The 19,305-nt window shown below is 38.7% G+C and overlaps 1 protein-coding gene across 1 annotated transcript; it reads right to left on the bottom strand.

Annotated features, from left to right (window-relative positions):
* Positions 1-1,239: 1,239 nt before the first annotated feature.
* Positions 1,240-10,253, bottom strand: LOC120318692 (homeobox protein NANOG-like). The gene is made up of 4 exons (XM_039366671.1): positions 9,359-10,253; positions 7,339-7,610; positions 5,776-5,865; positions 1,240-5,429 (listed from the first exon to the last, which is right to left on the bottom strand). Exons 1-4 carry the CDS (start codon positions 9,552-9,554, stop codon positions 4,995-4,997), a joined length of 993 nt encoding a protein of 330 aa, XP_039222605.1. The 5' UTR covers positions 9,555-10,253; the 3' UTR covers positions 1,240-4,994.
* Between the last annotated feature and the right edge of the window lie 9,052 nt (positions 10,254-19,305).

The raw sequence follows: 19,305 nt of genomic DNA, 5'->3' as shown, positions 1-19,305 counted from the left end.
TGGTATGCTTCCTACATACGTTTGTTAACTGGTTGGTGAAGAGTTCATCTATTTCTTCTGATTGGTTGGGTAGCCTGTAATATACACCTATAGCAATGTCACTTTTTCCCCCTTTCCCCCCCTTTTATATTGACCCATATACATTCTGGAAGGATTTTATCTTTGATCATGTGCATTTCTGTAGATTTAGTGTACTCTTACACAACTCCCCCTCCTCTTTTTGTAGATTTGTTTCTTTTGAACAATTTGTATCCATCCATCAGTACATTCCAGTCCTGGGTTTTGTCCTACCAGGTTTCTCAAATGCCAACTATGTCATACTTGCCCTCATATACTATTGCTTCTAGTTCACCCTGTTTGTTCCCCAGGATTTGAGCATCTGTATATAAGCATTTAAGACCTTTATGCTTGTCTGTGGGTATTTTTCCTGCATCTTCTAATTGTTACTCGAGTTTTTCTTTTTTCTCATCACTCCCTACCTCACTGTTTGATTTGTTTTCTTGGGATTTATGACTGGTTTTGTGTTCTAGAGATTCTAAAGATTGGTCACCCTTTTCCCTCAATGTTACTTTAAAGCCCTTCTGATAAGTTGGGCCAGTCTTGTTCTGAGTACATTTTTCCCTGTTTTCATGAGGTGCAGCCCATCCCTTGCCAAGAATCCGTCGCATAGAAAATGCTGTCTGCAGATGGCTGATTCTGTTCCTCTGAGAATAGAATCTCCTATCACCAACACTCACCTTCCTTTTTTGGGGGGTGCAGTCTGAGGTGCTTTTCTCTTTATCTCAGGTGTGTTTGTTGATGTGATCTTTTAGGGATATTTGGTGCTGTTTCTTTGCTAGGTATCTCTATGTTTTCCTTCAGGGGGCGGTTGTGGGTCTATGTATTTCCATCAAGGGGGAGAAATTGATTGCTCAGTTTTAATGGGGCTGCTTCTGGTTGGGTTAGATTGGGCAGTAGGGGTTTATTAGATCTATGCTGCTTCTTTCTTTGATTATTGTGTTGCCTTCTATGTGTGACATACCTTCATTTGTCTTCCTCCAAGGGTTTATCGGTAGGGGGAAATCCTCTAAATCCCTTACTTTTTCCTCTAATAGTTCAAATATTTTACATTTAATGCATGTATAATTTGGGTGTTCTTTGGGCATAAGCACATAAATGGAACATATACTATACTGCACTATGCTATGCTATACTATTACTAATATGAAAGAATGGCTGAGCTGAGGAAGTTGGAACCCCCTCAATTGTATTTTACATCTTTGTCCTTTCTGACTAGGGGTGCTAGATCTGCTGAGTACTAAAAGTAGGACAGTATGTTTTTCTGCAGATGGAATAGGATTCTTGGTATCCTCAGAAAGTATTTGATCTGTAATCTTGGACAAATAATTGTCTTTCATCTGACATGTTCTTGAGCCAGATATTGGAAAGGAGGGAATAAAGTTTTAGTTGCAGGTAACCTTGATTTTGATTAATTAAATCAATTTCAGTCTGATTTCCAGTCTGTTTTAGAATGGAAAATAGCTGACTTATATCAGGAAAAATATTGTTGGAGAGCTATAATTTTGTATCTAAAACTTTATTCTAGCATTAACCATAGCACTCATCTTGTTGAACAGGCTTTAAAGTGTAATGATATGAAAGCTCCAATCATTTCTGAAAACAGCAAGAAAATAGCACAGTGGGTAGACTTAAATTCCACTTCTAGTTTTTGAAGTGTCTTGGATTTTTATTGTTTTTTTCATTTACATAAAATTTATTTAGAAAATTTATATGGCGGCCCACCCAGCTCACACTCAGTACTTATTTTTTTTAACCATATAGTTGTTGTAGACAGCTGAAAGAACCAGTCAAGTGTCTGAGGGCAGATTTGAGTAATTGAGGGAAAAACGATATAGATCAATTTTCTTATAGGTTTTACAGCTCACTCCAAACTCTGGGCAGATTATAACAGCCCAAGTATAAAATATATGAACTCTAAGCATCTCCCCCAAAATGAACACCTGTGACAGCCAATTAAAGCTAAAAGCTTGGTAGAGGAAAATCATTTGATTACTTTCAAAAATGCCATGAGGGCATTTGCACTGAGAAAGTTGCAAAGTATCTGGGCCAAACAGATTAGGGTCAGATTACATTGAAGTATCAAGAGCTAGATGAATGTAGTATTTAAAAGCCTCATTTGGCAAATAAAATGTACTATTGGGCTTGGACTAGAAGACCAAAGTGATTAATTTGAAACTAATCACTCTATCAACACCAACTTTATTACAGAATGCACCCACCCAGATGGTTGTTTGTACAGATATTTATATATTACATCTATATTGTATCAAATAAATTGGTCATCTATTGGGTATTTTGGCCCTGATTATTTGACTTCAAAAAAAAAAATTTAAGTACACTGGTACCAGATAGTTGCAATCAAAACTTTTTGTGCTTTCCATGGTTTTTGTATCCTGAACAATCCAATGTATGGGAAATAAGCAGGAAAAAACTTGGTGATTGATGGGGAAATGAACAACTTTATTTTTATGTCAACTATTGAAAACATAAATGCTGGAACAAAAGTGGGCAACTTGTTACCACATGCAGAAAAGTAAAGAAAGTTATTAGAATAGTGTTTTTGTCATGTAGGCAGTGAACATTTCTATCTATGAAATTCCTCTTTCCCTATAGTGGAATCAGTGTGCAGTTCAACTACTGTGTGCTCTCATTTCCCACACTGCCATGGATCATCCTTAGACAAGGGAATGTTTTGGACCAAAGAATCATTCTTATCTCCCAACAAGAAGATAGTCTGGGCTGGACCGTGAAATGTGCTGGTGTAATAAAGAAATGGATAAGTCTGTTCCATCGTTATCAGTAAGAGTCCCCTCTTGCAACTTTTGACTAGAAAATAATTCAAAACTTTCTTCTGATTTTTTTTCTAGTTTGTTCTCCTGGAGTAATGAAGTGTGTGTGTGGGGGAGAATATTTCTCCACTCAACACCCATGTTAATACTTTTTTAAGATAGTGACCTCAATATTGTCTTGCTTCTGAGTAGGCTTTTATAAGATTCCACTGGAAGAATGTATGTTTGTTGGGATCAGCTTGTGTACCGCTCATATACTGACTAGCATTCATAAAGACTTGGAGGGAGTAGTCTCACTTTGCTTTACTTTGCTTAAAAATTTGTTTTTGTGTGTGTTGTCATTTTATAATCATCCCTTTTTTTTTACAAAATGAGCAATCTGTAATTTAATCCTCACTTCAAAATGTTGATAAGACATGCAATAGAGAAATCATTAAATACAATTATTCTACAATCCAGTCAATCCAATAAAAAGGCAAAACAGAATGGAGTTGTGGCCACTGCAATTACACAAACAGACAAAAGTTCTTCAAGTTGAGGAACATGCTGAATTTCTGCATATCGCTTAACTTTAAAATGCAGAATAATCATGTTTTAATGGATTAGTGATTAGAAGTACAGGACACAGAATTGAAATCAAATTTTAGCTGAATATAACGTTGCCTTATGTAGTGATACTTTCCCCTTCACTGGCAATCTTCATAGAGAGGTTGGACAGCTGCCAGTCCAGAATACTTTAGAGCTCACACTGAGCAAGAAATTGATAATCTCTGATGTTACTGCCAATAAAAGCAATAGTTTTGACAGTGGAAATAGGCAATGGTGGGACTTCCTTCCCTGTATATGTGATGAACACCATGTACTGGGGTGCTTTAATTTAGACTCCAGAATTGAATAGAGTGTCAGATTCAGTGGCCCCTTCCAACCGTAAGTCAGTAAATCAACCGTAAGTACAATAAATCAAATAAGCTCAAGAACAGAACCCATTAGTTAGGTTTCATGCTTTTTACTATAACACTGTAGCATAAATCCCTTACAGTATATAAATTGAAAAACTAGTGGTAACAGAGTAAAATGTTGCAGATTTTGTGAGCTCTACCTGTAACAAAAAAGTTTTGTGAGCTCTACCTGTAACAAACTTCCAACAATTAAAAGCAACATTTAAGAATTCAATAACTGTTCTTCCACAAATTCCTTCCCCCTATCTATGTTGCCAGCAATAGATTTCTCTTCTATCTCCTCCTAGGCCTTTTGGTTGTTGATAACTTATGTAACTGAAAATTAAGTAGAGTGAATCAGAAATAAAACCTAAAGTACTAAAGCTTCATAGGAAAGAAAGACACTTTTGCGGAACTACAACAAATGCTCATTCCACATGACTCACTCATACAATATTTTTGCATAGCAAAAGAACTGGAATATAGAAACTTCTTTCAATTGGCTAGCAATAGTATCTATTGCATTCTAATGAAAATGATGCTAGATACGATAATTCCACAAGCAACTAATACTTGTTTAAAGGAGAAACAAAACCTCTGCTCTTGATATGATGTGGTGCAAAGGGGAATGCACAGGTTATTAACAGATAAATGGGAAGGTAATAAGTAGAAAGGCATTTTTTTCCCTTTCTCAGAATTGCTACATTGACTTATCTGACAATAAACATTAAATCATAAATTATCTCTTTTGTGAATCTTGCACGTAAAAGAAAATTCACTGTTGAAAAATCCAACAAATCAGCATAAGGACACTAAAGGAATATGTTCACAAATCAGAGCCTCTTCCCAACTGCACTTGTATCTGAACTCCAGCTAAATTACTTATAAAATGGCATTGAGGGATGCTGGGGTGGGGTGGGGGGCCTACAGGCAAGCCATGCACAGAGCTAATAAGTCTGATGTTCCCTGAATTCTCATTTCCTGAATGAGAGCTGTCTTCCATATCCAGTCTCTTCCTAGTGCCAGCTAGGAGAAACCTAATGAAAGTCAAGTTCAAAATCACTCACTCTCACACATACATACACACACAAACTGTTGTCTATGCAAAAGCCTAGCTTTTGAAAAGTGCCAGGATCCCTTTGCTGGAGGGAGTGGGAAGTTGCAGGAGACTTTGTCAAAATAAAAAAAGACTACAAAAGGAAGAAGCTTAGGAGTTACAGTTGCTCTGTGGTCCTTGAGTTTGTAGAGGACTTTGATAGTGCTGGTGGACAGAGGGTCCTGGGAATGCAGCAGAAGATGCATTGGGGAAGGTATACCCATCTTCCATCTTCATGGTGGCATACTCCATGCTTGCAGAGAAGCCAGGATAAAAATTCATCTTTTGGTTGTTGATATAATTGATGGTTTGTGGGCTGTAACAGGCCCCACCAGCTTTTACAAAGAAGCTCCCATCCTCACCAATTGGATAAAAATTCTGAGGACTACTGTAGACCTGGTGGTGGTCACTATTATAACTTTGGTTACTGCTATAGTTTTGATTGTTGGTATAGTTCTCATGCACAGCAGCTAGTGAATGGGTGTTCCTGGCCTCACCAATACTGTAACCTTCATGATAGTTTGGGTTTATGTCCAAGTAACTATTCTGTGAGAAATAAGCAAAACAATTTCATTAATGGCATTTTTTGTTCAAAAAGCCCCATTAGCCCCCAGTTCTTAAACAATAAGGATTAAAAACAGAAGCAGGTGCCTTATAATCAATAATCCCTCTAGGTCAAAAACATTCCCTCTATCCAGTCACGTTCTAATTTTTGATGGCAGAGGCACTTTCCAGTTCCACATGGAAATGCAAGGCTTTGAACAAGAAACTTTCTCATGCAAAACATGCACTTCACCTATCAGCTATGATTTTATGTACCACCAGGCTACGATACCTACTGTACAATAAAGAAAGAGCCCATACGCATCTTTTTAGTGGGTTGCCCGATTACCTGAGTTTGGCACATCCCTTTTCTCATCCATAGAGTTTCTTTCTGAGTTCGCTTAAACTTCATTCGTTGATTCTGAAACCATGTTTTTACCTGGAATGTGGTGAAAAGATAGGATACCATTTGCTATTGTCCTTCTCTGGACAAAAAGGCTCCAGCAGACTTGGCTCTTGGAATACAGTGTACATTTTTGGTTGCTACAGAAGTATTTAAAATATGCTGGGTAGGGAAGACATAGGTCAAGAATTTGCCTCCACTTCTTATAACGTCAGCACTCATTGAGAATAAAGGAAAATGCTTTTTACAAGATAAAATTAAACTGTAGGACTTATCATAATTTAATATGGTAATAGGTCTCTGATTTAGGTGTTTTAAAAAGAGACTGGATAAAATTCACAGCTAGAGCCTTTATGGCTGTTAATTATCTTAGGAACCCTTATCCTTAGGAACTGCAGGCAGACAGTCTTAAACACCAAATTCTAAGGAACAGCATGAAAAAGAATTACTCTCCTGTCAGAACATGTGAGCTTCCCTAAGGCAGCGGCCCCGAACCTTTTGGGCATCTGGGACCCAGTCCTTGGAGAGAGTTTTTTCCACAGACTGGAGGGGGAGTGGTTTCATGTGCTGCCTGCATACTGCGGATGGATCTTTGCTTGTTTATACAGCATAGTTTCTGGCATGCCACGGACTGGTGCAGGTCGACAGACCAGGGGTTGGGGACCCCTGCATTAAGGCACCTGGCTGTCCAACAATGTGAATAGCAGAGCTAATCAATTTAGGCATCCATATATTTCCAATTCTTGTTAGCATCTAGTAAGAGGAAAAAAAATGCTGAACAGGTTTACACAATGCACTTGGATGATTTTGTTATCTGCTGCTCAGGAAACCAACAGTCATTACCTACAACTAGAAGGAGGTGGCAGCAGGCTTGAAGGAACCCCAAGCTTTGCAGAAATAAAAAAAAATAGGAAAAACTGTTCAGAGGACCAAAACTATTTGAGAATCTGTCAATCTCACTTTAAACAGTCACAAGATTGAAAAATGCAGTTTAGATGTAGCTACAGAAAGAAGAAAGCACACGCTCAAAGATTATAGAGTACCTTAGACAGATCCTAAAAATCTCTAGTCAAAATAATTCAAAATCTAATTCTATAGAGTTATGCTTAGGATTCAGTTTTGTCTAAATTAGATGTCCTCTGACCGGTTAAAACTACTATTCCCCCACATCAACCTTATTATTATATACACACATAATATATTTCTATATTATACTTATTATATAAATTATATAATTATATACTTTTTGTGCTTTTGATTCTTGGTGACTGTATGGACAAGTCCCTGCAATTTTCTTGGCCCAATTTCAAAAGTGGCTTGCCACTGCCTCTTTCCTAGGCCAGAGAGAGTGCCTGACCTAGGTCACCTAGTTGGCTTTTTGCTTAAGGCAGAACTAGAATTCATGTTCTCTTGGTAGCTAGCCTGGTGCCTTAACCACTACACCAAACTAATTCTCTATAATTATGAAAATGTCTTGGGCTGAATTCTGGCTGTGTCAGAAGTCCTTACCTGTTTATAAGTGAGTTTCAAGGCTGCAGCCAGTTCTTGAATCTGTTGTGGACTGAGATACTTTTGGCTCTGAAATCGGCGGTGCAGTATCTCTAATTGGTCTTGAGAGAAAGCTGTGCGTGTTTTGACTTTCCTGCTTCCTGGATTTTCCTCCTTGCATCTCTGGGGTGTAGAAGTCAGCTGTGGAGAAGAAGACTGCCTGTTGGGACTGGTGGCAGAGTCGGGAGTGTAAAGAATTAATATTCCAGAACTGGAGGACCTTGGAGAAAGATCTAGAAATCAGGCAAAAAACAGCATTTAAGGGCAGAAGAAGATGACTTTTAAATAAATTAGATCAATAGTTTATAGCTCAGGGTTGAAACTGTCAGGTCTTTGATGATCTCCAAGGGTGATGGTTTTCTTGCAGAGGTTTCATTATTAAACTAACACTGGCAGGGCAAGACACTAGTATATATAAATAAGAACAAACCCCACTCCCTTCTAACACTGATGAAGTTACCTAGTTTGGTAATGAAACATCTGAAAGAAAACCACCATGTTCAAAAAACACCAAGGACCCCACAAGAAGTTAGATATTATATTTACCTCTATATATAGAGAGAGAGGTAAATAGCTATTTTCTCACTATGCATGCTCTATTTCAGATTTTCAAACAAATAACAATTCTTAGATTTGAGATTTGAAAAATTGTGCATCCAGGATGAAAGAAATTCAGTATGATACATCTTTTAATAGATTTTTAGGGTCAACATCAATTAATGTGTCAAACTCCAATTATGAATTATTGGCCATGTTTAATATCAAATTGTTTTACCAAAACCTCCAAATTTGTAATTTATCTTTGCCTAGTGAAATAAAAAAATATTTTCATTTATTTTGCAGGAAAGATGCTCAAACTATTTCTGAGTAGATAGTACACTGTATCAAATTAAAGAAACTAAATTCTGACTGTCCTTATGTTTTTATAATATTGTAACACTGTATTTCATAATATTTCATAAGAGCAACATCCATTTAAAATAAACACAACAGTGTACTTTTTAGCATCAAAATGCCTAGAGCTTAAACATATACCATAACTGCAAAGCACATGACTAAACAATGATAATTGCGATTTATGAGAAGAGGAACCAACCCAGAATATTCTCAAATTTTGAAAAGAAAATTTTGGCCAAACTTAAGAAGGGGACGGGTACTAAACACCCAAGACAGAACAGGCGCTCTTCCCAGCACCAGCCTCATTTTCTTTGGGTGTACCCCGTTCGCGGGAAGCCTTCCAATCTTGAACAACCGCCTCACTTGAGAGGCGGCTTTTTTATTCTCGCGCCGATTAAACAAGGTAGGCTGGAAATCAGGCCCGACTCTGTGCAAGCGCCGCCTCTCCCCGGTTTCCATCCCATTAAGAACTCTTAGCCGCGGAGGATCCTTTCATTCCCCATCTCCGAATTACCTTCAGAATAAATATGGAGCCACTGGGAGATTTTACTTTCAAGGTGCGAACTCCAAAGGGGATTTTAGTTGCTTAAATTGCTTCTTAAAAGAAACCCATATTCATTCAAAGTTCACGAACAGCTTGGCTCGCACATAATTTGCTCATTTCTAATCTTCTATAAACCAGCCATCGTAGTTTGTCAGCATCGGCTTTTCCACGATGGAAATTCAGTATCTATCGACTGAAAATATGGGTTACGTGAAACAAGGCAATCTGTGTATTTTACTCTGGGTTGCAATCCCACGTGGCTGAACCATCCGAAGACTTCCCCAAATCTATTGCAGAGGCTCTGACCCTTCGAGATACGAAGCGGCTCCATCTAGGGCTAGGCCTTGGTGCATTTACACACCGTGGAGAGGATTCAGGTAAAGCAGTGAAGTACATAAACCAGAACAGTTAGTTTTACATACGTGTAGTGAGAGAAGACTCGCACCATGGCCTAACGAGATGCACGAACACTCGCTCCCATCCCCAGGCAAGGGGACCGCCAAAATATTAGAAGTGGGGCCCTTCCCCTTGGAGACTTACTTGGGTTTTTGTGACACGCCTTTTCCTCCACGTCGCTTAAAGCTTCTGGAGGAGGACCCCCCTCCGAACTGTGCACCGGCTCCTGCGCCTTCTCCTCCGGGGAAGGCCAGTAATACTGCTCATAACCCATTCCGGGGACCGCCACTCCGGAAGGGTAGACGCGATAAGCAGTATTTATGGCCAGCGGGGCGTTCATGGGTGGAAGGCGGAATCCCACTGGAAAAGTTACCGAAACCCTGCAGCCTCCTTGGGGTAACTTTTATGGCCCGTCTTGCGGCAGACAGACCTTCCCGGGTCATTGTCATGTTAAAGGTGGCCTAATTAACTGGGAGTGGCCTGGGCAGGACCTGAGTGGTGGGGAGGGAGGACGCCAGGGAGAGCGGGAATTGCGGCCTACCATCTAACGTAGGTTGTCTGTTAAACTTAAAACAAGCCACTTTATGAACGTGTGAATCTGGCCAAAATAGAATTAAGAATCAGATAGTGTTGTTTTGGGAGGAGAAAAAAGGTGATTGAAAATATTTCTGCAGGATTTAAAGAGAAAGGCTCCTTTAAATTCATTGGAAATGCTGCTAACTTCATGGACAAGTCCAGGTGATTTTATTGGTAAGAGAATGAAAGGAGTTTGCTTTCTTCTGTGATGCTTCCAAACACCCCAGTCTTCAGACCTCCCCAAATATTAATCAGGTGGTAAAGCATGCTTGGATTTGTAATTCAGAGCAGCTAATGGCTGTCACCTTCTGAGGCTCAGACAGACTATGATTGCTGGGACCACACTGATTATTTAGAACAGAACAGAACAAAATAGAAAAGAGATGAAAGGGATCATGGAGGTCTTCTAGTCCAGCCCCCTGCTCAAACAGGAGAACCTATTCCATTTCAGACAAGTGACTGTTTAGTCTCTTCTTGAAAATCTCCAATGATGGAGCGCCCACAATTTCTGAAGGCAAGCTGTTCCATTGGTTAATTGTCCTCCTTAATTCCAAATTGCTTCTCTCTTTGTTTAGTTTCCAACCATTGTTTCTTGTCTGTGCTCTAGTGCTTTGGGGAATAGTTTGATGCCCTCTTCTTTGTGGCAGCCCCTCAAATACTGGAATACTGCTATCATGTCACCCCTATTTCTTCTTTTCTTTAGATTAGCCAAACCCTGCAGCTGTTCTTCATATGTTTTAGTCTCTGGGCCTTTGATCATTTTAGTTGCTTTTCTCTGAACTTTTTCCAGCTACAGATCCATCTGGTGGTGATGTTGACTATTCCACTTTTTTCTAATTTGCTAAGCAGCAGATTGTGGTCTACTTTAAATTTACTGAAATTTAAGTATACTATGTCCATAGCGTTTCACTGGTCTACTAATTTAGTCACTTTATCAAAGAATGAAATAAGATTGGTTTGGCATGATCTGCTTTTAACAAACCCATGCTGGCTACCAGTTATAACTTTGTTTCTAGTTGTTTGCAGATCTATTTTTTGATTATCTTTTCCAGGATCTTCCCAGCTATTGATGTTAGATTGATTGGCCTGTAGTTTCCTGGGGTCTGTTTTTTTTTTTTCCTTTCTTGAAGATGGGAACAATATCAGCCCTTTTCCAATCCTCAGGTACTTCCTCAATGCTCCAGGATTTTTGAAAGATATGATGCAGTGGTTCTGAGATAACATCTGCCAGCTCCTTCAGAACTCTGTGATGTAATCTGTCAGGTCCAGGTGATTTATATTCATCAAGGTCAGATAGGTGTTCTCTTACCATTTTCTTGCTTATTTTAATTTTTGTTTCTAGTTTGTCTTTCACAGTAGTTTTTTCGGTATGTTGGGCTATAGTTTCTTTTTGTATGAAGACTGATGCAAAGAGTGAGTTAAGCAGCTCTGCTTTCTTCCTACTACCTTGTTACTTCCTTGCCATCTTCTCTCTTTAGTGGACCTACAGTTTCTTTGATTTTTTTCTTTTTATTAATATGTTGAAAGAGACTTTCTTTATTGTCCTTGATTTCTGTTGCAAGTTTGTGTAACATGTACAGCAAAAGTGAACAAACTATATGCACTTCTTGGTTTAATATGATTTGGTTGATCTTGATCTTGATTTGGTATAGTTTGTTAAAGCATTTATATTTAGATAAGCAGGCACTCTCCTTGCCTGTTATTAAAACAATGTCATGGAGATGTGGCTTTTATGTTGCCTATATCTGTCTGGTATAGTTTACACCAGGGGTTCTCAACCTTGGCAACTTTAAGACTTGTGGACTTCAATTTCCAGAATTCCTCAGCCAGCTTTGCTTTACACAGTCCCAACCTATTGTCATTTTGGGAAAATATGGCTTTTTCTGCAGACCTAGGGATCAGTTTATAGATTTTTGTCTAGCAAAATGGATAGTGATTATTTACAATTTTATATTTGTTTTATGGACTTAATACACATGATTAAAGTGACTTATAAACAGATGAAATAAATAGTGCATGCTGCCATTTTACTCTAATTTCATACAACTCTTAACTATGTTTTCTAAAGCTATGTCTATAGACTGGCTTTCCAGTGATGACTTTGCTTTTTGTGTGTCAAAAAGCTTCTGTATACATTCATATTTGTATCAAAAACAATGCATTTTTCTGTGTTTGCAATCAAAAAAGCAATAATCAGTCACTTTAAACATTGACATTTTCTTTCACTTCAAAGGAAAGTTACAGACTGAAATGATTAAATAGGAACAAAAAAATGAAGTTTGGTTTAAGACAATATTGCTTGATATACTAAAGGAGTTAATTTAAGGTGATTAACATCACAAATTACTATAGTTGTCAATGTTGGTTGTGGTGCTTTTATATCCTTTAAGCTTTAATTGAATGACCATATTGTCTTTTTAATACATAGTAGTATTCTGCATTTCACTGTCATTTTGTATACTTTTAAAAACTATTTTCTCTATTGTAAACACTTGCTTATGCAGTCTCCAGAGAAAAAAATGTTTATATAACCTGGAGAAAATATGCACTAGTCTTTATAACCAACCCTTTGCTATTAAAAACAGCCAGTAATGGGTTACCAGTTCTGGGCTGCAGATACTGTATCTAGCTGACCTTTGGATGGGCTCATCAAGCAGAGGTGGGAAAAACACACTTCTAGTACCCAAGTCCCCCTCCCTTTTTTTGGCTCTTAACAGAATAACAGAGTAGGAAGGGACCTTGGAGATTTTCTAGTCCAACCCCCTGCTCAAGCAGGAGATCCTATAGTACAGTGCTTCTCAACGTTTGTGTGACGGCGACCCCCGTCACACAAACGTTCTGCGCATGCGCGGCGCCGCGCGCATGGGGGCGGGGCCCCAATGCACAGCACCCCATGTGCGATCTCCATGCGCGACAGCCCCCATGCGCGACGAGCGTGCACGGCGCCCCCATGCGCAACGCGCATGCATGGCGCCGCCCCGTGCGCAACGTGCGTGCGCGGCACGCGTGCACAGCGCCGCGAAAAATGACGGATCGCCACCTTTGGCGACCCCCGATAAATGGTCAATCGACCCCATAGGTTGAGAACCGCTGCTATAGTACCATTTCAGACAAATGGCTTTGGAGTCTCTTTAAAAGCCTCCAGTGATGCAGCACCCAAAACTTCGCAAGCAGTTCCATTGGTTGATTGTTCTTACCATTAGGAAATTTAGGAAACTCCTTGATTAGTTTCCATCCATTGTTTCTTGTCTTACCTTCTGGTGCTTTGGAAAATAGGTTGACCATTATTATTATTGTTGTTGTTATTGTTATTATTAATCATTGCACAGTTAACCAGATGTTCAGACTAGGTTTGGCATTTTTGTCTACCTATTGAGTCCTTACCAAGGACCTGCGATAGGCAGATGTGGATGTTTGATGGTGTTACAGATATCGTCGCAGGATGGAAGCTGTTCTCAGTAAGGCCGCCTTTTGTAATTGATTGATGGCAAATTTGTCAATGCCAATCGTGTTCAAGTGGTGCTCCAGTTGTTTTGGGATTGCACCCAAGGACCTATTACTATCGGTACTACCTTTGCTTGCCTTTGCCACAGTCATTCTATTTCTATTTGTTGGTCTTTGTATTTTGTTATCTTCTCCAGTTCTTTCTCTTCCATTCTGCTCTCTCCAGGCACTGTCATGTCCACTATCCAAACTTTTTTGTCTTTCTCATTGACAATTGTTAAGTCTGGGGTGTTATGTGACAGGTACCTGTCTATTTAAATTCTAAAGTCCCAGAGCAATGTAACTTTTTCATTTTCTATGATTTTCTCTATTATTATTATTATTATTATTATTATCATTATCATCATCACCATTATTATTATTATTATCTTAATAATGATAATGATAATAAACAATTAAGGTTTTAAGTAAGCATAAGTAATCAGTTATGCTCAAAGTATTCCAGGAAGAGCTGTTGCATTTTAGTATACATAACGTATTTCATCACTACATTTTTAATTCTTAAAATAGAATAGAGCTAGAAAGGACCATGGAGGTCTTCTAGAACAGCCCCCTGCTCAAACAGGAGAACCTATACCATTTCAGGCAAGTGACTGTTTAGTCTCTTCTTGAAAATCTCCAATGATGGAGCGTCCATGATTTCTGAAAGCAAGCTATTCCACTGGTTAATTGTCCTCACTGTTTGGAAGTTTCTCCTTAATTCTATGTCAATGGCATTTCGCTGGTCTACTGATTTAGTCACTTTATCAAAGAATGAAATAATTGTCTAAATGCTTTAATAAATCAGTATTTAATACAGTTCTACTATAGGTTCTTGTACAGCAATATTGTTTTGTATTTACTTAACAGTTAATCATTTTTGCTGCCTTACAAACTTTAAATATATTCTAGTGCTCCAGTTCCTACTTGCTATTTTGTACTTTTCCTCTTCTGCCTTCTGTAAAATGCTCTCAGCCACCTTTACCAGAGACACCCATTAATACTGTTACTGAATTGTACCTATATCTGGTTATTGACTGTAATAAAGGATTTGATTTGATTTTGAAGTGCTTTGTCAACTTCACCAAGTAGCTTTTATAGAAACTGTACCTAAACAGGGTTTTTTTGAGGGGGGGGAAAGCATTTTTAAACCATCCACTAACTGTAATGCATTCTGAACTTTCTTTTGTTCACATTACTCTTTCCTTTGTGATCTGGTCCTCTTTTCATCTCCTGGATGCATCCTTGCTTATACTGAGATCTTCCCTAAGTTTTCTGTGGCTACTTTTTGTGGCCTTCCAGTTTTTTCTTATTAGAATTGTTTGCAATCATGCTTTTAGCTTCTATTTATTTAGGAACTCCAACCTATCTTGAATTTACCAGTCATAGTTTTCCCATTATAGTGTGATAAAATGTTATTTTTACAATTTCAACTAATTGTAAATGATCAGCCTAGGTTTGGTGATGGTAGTAGGAATTAGAAGGACCTCTAAATGTTTACTGGGGAAGGAGACAGAATCACATATTTGATGCTCATAGAACAGAGAATAATAGTAATAGTAATAACTAGTAAGGCTCCAGCATAATATATACAGTATAAATGTGTGTGTGTGTAATAAATTCCCTTCTTGCCCCTATGGGTAATATGGATCTTCCTCAATTTCAGGTCCTCTACCCAGATGCTTGGGAGTTTGAAAGTTCTGTGCTGTCTTTTAGATCTTTTTAATAGAATAGAGCTAGAAGGGACCTTGGAGGACTTCTAGTCCAGCCCCCTGCTCAAGCAGGAGGACCTATGCCATTTCAGAAAAGTGACTGTCTGTAGCCTTTTCTTAAAAATCTCCAGTGATGGAGCGCCCACGATTTCTGGAGGCAAGCTGTTCCACTGTCAGGAAGTTTCTCCTTAATTTCAGGTTGCTTCTCTCTTTGATCAGTTTCCAACCATTGATTCTTGTCCTGCCCTCTGGTGCTTTGGTGAATAATGTGACCCCCTCTTTTTTGTGCAAGCCCCTCAAATACTGGAATATTGCTATCATGTATCCCCTGTTTCTTCATTTCTTTATACTAGCCCAGGGGTGTCAAACTGTCCACCCATTGGCTGGTTGCATCATACAGTGGACTGCGCCCACCCCAGCTCTGGCAATGCAAAAAAAGTTGTGATACGTCTCGACACATCATACGGCAAGTTTGACACCCGTGGACTAGCCAAACCCAAGTCCTGCATCCATTCTTCATGTGTTTTAATTTCCAGGCCTTTAATCATCTTAGTTGCTCTTCTCTGAATTTTTTCCAAACTCTCAACATCTTTTTTGTGATATGGTGACCAAAATTGGCTGCAGTATTCCAGGTGTGGTCTTAGTAGGATTTTATAAAGCGGTACTAATACTTTGCATGATCTTGATTCTATGCCTCTGTTTATACAACCCAGAATTGTATTAGGTTTTTTGGCTGCTGCTGCACACTGCTGGCTCATAGTCAAATGATTGTCCACTAGGACTCCAAGGTCCCTCTCACAGTTACTGTTTTAAAGCCAGGTCTCACACAGTCTCACACTCAAGATTCATTTGTCTGCAGAAAAGTTTTACTTTTCTCCACATTGAAACTCATTTTGTTGGATAGGGCCCATTGTTCAGGTGGAAAAGATTTTTACCATGCTGTCTTTACAGTTTCTGCAGACAGATGAATCTTGAGTTGCAGAAGAGCAACATTGCTGCAGATGAAAATTAAAACAAAAGCAGTGAGAAGGTTGACTCAGCTGGTAATTCTATGGAAAGTTGAGCTGTATATAGCTTAAACCAGGGTTCTTCAAAGTTGGCCCTTTTATGACTTGTGGATTTCAACTCCCAGAATTCCTCAGCCAGCATGCCTGGCTGAGGAATTCTGGGAGTTGGTCCACAAGTCATAAAAGGGCCAAGTTTGAAGACCCCTGGCTTACACAATTCAAAAAACTCATTTTACTTCTACTCTTTGCCTAGAATTGCTAGGCTGAGTTAAGCTTCCCTTTGCTTTTGTTTTTAATTTTGATCCTGCAGCAATATTGCCTCTTCTGCAACTCAAGATTCCTTTTTCTTTTCTAGGCTTTCGCCATTTAGAGCTGTCCAAGGATGTCTTTATTCATATGAATAGTAGGCTTTCCATATGCACTGGGGGAAACTGATCAGGGAGAGAACAAACTTTCCTTCCTATTGAAGCCACAGACTCCGGATGACTTAATAATAATTATAAACTTGGAAGGGACCTTGGAGGTCATCTAGTCATCCTTCCTGTCATCTAAGGCAGGAAACCATATACCATTTCAGACAAATGGCTGTCCAGTCTCTTCTTAAAAACTTCCAGTTTTGGAGCATTCATGGCTTCTGGAGGCAGCTTGAAAATGATGCGACCATTGAGTGGCTTGTTAGTACCATGGACACTACTTTTGTTTAACTTTAGCAAAAAGAGAAGGTGCTTATACTAGCAGAAGAGCAAAATGAACAAAGGATGGGGCATTCGCTGGCTCTTTGAGCTCCTCTTGTCAGATTAGTCACTGGGGAAGAGATTTGGGGAGGGAAGATAGAAAGATTCTTGCTATTTTTAGAGGGAGATGCATATGTCTGTATGTCCTGTTCTGTGTACTAAAATTGTGTCTTTATTTCTTACTGCCCTCATTCTTAAACTGTTAAACTGCATAAACAAAAACAACTTCCCGCTAAAAGGTTCTGTTTGAGCGGGGGGGGGAGGGGAGGCTGGACTAGAAGACCTCCAAGGTCCCTTCCAGCTCTATTCTGTTCTGTTCTAAAAATGCCACCAATCACCAAACTACTTATTTCAGAATAAGTACTGTTGGCTAGAAATACTCTCTAGTGTTAAATATGACGACCACCTCATTCTATTATCATATATGTTACATTGAATAGTACACAAAAATGCAGTGTTCTTTGGAGTGGCATCACCAATGTGATGGGTTCTCCCCTGTGAAACAGTTAGCTAGGAACAGGAATAAGCTGAGGTTTGTTGATTCATCTTGCTTTAGAGTGCAGGGTTTTTTTTCCTCCTAGTGCAGGGGTAGGCAACCTTGGCTCTTTTATGACTCGTGGACTTCAACTCCCAGCCATGCTGGCTCAGGAATTCTGGGAGTTGAAGTCCACGAGTCATAAAAGAGCCAAAGTTGCCTATCCCTGCCCTAGTTGGTAATTTTGCATTCTAATCCAATTTTTTATTAAAAGCAAGGTATAAAATGGAAATATAAGTATTGGAAGCTGGTGTTAAGGTGAGAAATTTGAGATTATCTGGTTTTAAATAATTTATCTAATCTTAGAAAATTACAAAATCATATATACATATTTAGCTAAAAGCAAGTTTAAAGGTGTGGGATTTATTTCGATATCTAATTATAATTTAATGAATTTAATGACATTCCTTTCTTTCACACTATTTATTGTTATCTTCAATTTAAATGAAAATATAATAGATTATTTTGATTTTTATCTCTATAAGTGTAATTTCATATTTTATAGGGATTTGGAAAAGGCCCAGTTTGTGGCCCTTTGCACATTTGTTAATACATACCTTTGAAGTCAGTGATACCTATTTAAGATAATTACCAAGCTGAATCCTATAAATAACTGATGTAGAATAAAGTATACAGACTTTGTAATTCTGAGAAATTTCCAAATCAGCTTTGCATTTTAGTTGATGATTTGATTTTTTCCTCAAGAATCTGCCTGTTTTTATTCCCTTTCAGTCTCCAGATATGTATGCAAACATGCATTAGAGATTTTCAGCTTTGTCCAGTCTCTTGAATGCCTCTGCCTCATGGAGCCATTTATCCCAGCTTGGGCTGGAGAGAAACATTCATGAGCAGTTAGCAAATACTTGAGCTTCAGGGTCCTTTGCTTAGCTGTTCTCCATTTGAATAGAAACCTGGAAGCCAGGGAGGTCAAGTACTGTGGAATGGAAGTGGCTGGCCAAGGTCTGGGACTGAAGGAAGAAAGCCATTTGCCTGCTTTTGTTAGATGACTTTCCTGGGGGAGATAAGATAAAAGTAAAACAGAGAATGTGGCACCTAGGTTTGCTGGCTAGGTTTTTGTTTTGTTTTGCTCTTTGTACTGCATTCTCCATTTGCAGTTGCAAGATAGGTAAAAATTCAGCTGCCAAGATAGTCTTCATCAGTTTAGTTTCTGTATGTTTTTTCTATCTTGTTTTTCTTTCTATTTCTGACAGTATTGAAATTAGCTTTTTTTTCATTCTGGTGCCTTTAAGATTGCTACCCCCATCATTCCAGCAATCACAGGAATAGAAGTTATGCTAACTTATTTCTTTTACGCAGTTTGCTATAAAATAATCAAATTATCTACTTTGGACACATTATATAAAAACCCAGATCTCTAGAGAAGGCTGTAATACTGACAAAAGTGAAAGAAAGAAAAAAAAAGAATGAGCAGAACAAAGTTGATGGACTTAGTTACAATTGGGATGAGAGTACCATTGGACCTGAAGGACCCATGTAGAGACACATGAGCATGGAGAAAATCTATTATGTGGTTGCTAAGAGTTGACACTGACTTCATGGCACATAATGAAATAAAGGTTTATAAAAACTGCCTTATTCTGTATAGATTATGGATACCATACAGTTGAAATCAATGCAATCTAAAAATTGATGCAACATCACATGGAGCTAAATATAACAGGGAGAATAGCATCACATGACCAAGGCAGACTACATACCAAATGGGCATAGTGCCAGTATTTACCAAAACTTGAGAAAAGTTATCCCATCTGATGACGTTGCTTAACATTGGGAATTGAAATAAAACCACTCTGTCAGATCTTATGGATAGACAGAAATAGTAATAACAGTAGCACTGAGAATTATATACAGCTCCACAGTGCATTACAGCCCTCTCTAAATGGTTTACAGAGTCAGAATATTGAGCCCAACAATCTGGGTCCTCATTTTATCAACCTCGGAAGGGTGGAAGGCTGAGTCAACCTTGAGGGGGTCAGGATCGAACTGCTGGCAGTTGGCAGAGTTAGCCTGTAGTACTGCATTC

The sequence above is a fragment of the Crotalus tigris genome, unplaced genomic scaffold (genome assembly GCF_016545835.1).
Source record: "Crotalus tigris isolate CLP2741 ecotype Arizona unplaced genomic scaffold, ASM1654583v1 scf7180000020347.5012614909:4044961, whole genome shotgun sequence".
Taxonomy (NCBI): Eukaryota; Metazoa; Chordata; class Lepidosauria; order Squamata; family Viperidae; genus Crotalus; species Crotalus tigris.
Note: the sequence above shows the minus strand (reverse complement) of the source record. Positions and strands in the feature narration are given on the sequence as shown.

Excerpts from the sequence above, each read along its gene's own strand:
- LOC120318692 (XM_039366671.1), bottom strand. The coding sequence starts at position 9,554 with ATGAACGCCCCGCTGGCCATAAATACTGCTTATCGCGTCTACCCTTCC. Across the intron at positions 5,866-7,338 it reads TGAAACTCACTTATAAACAG|GTAAAAACATGGTTTCAGAA; the intron begins GTAAGGACTTCT and ends ACCACATTCCAG. Across the intron at positions 5,430-5,775 it reads AAGGGATGTGCCAAACTCAG|AATAGTTACTTGGACATAAA; the intron begins GTAATCGGGCAA and ends TATTTCTCACAG.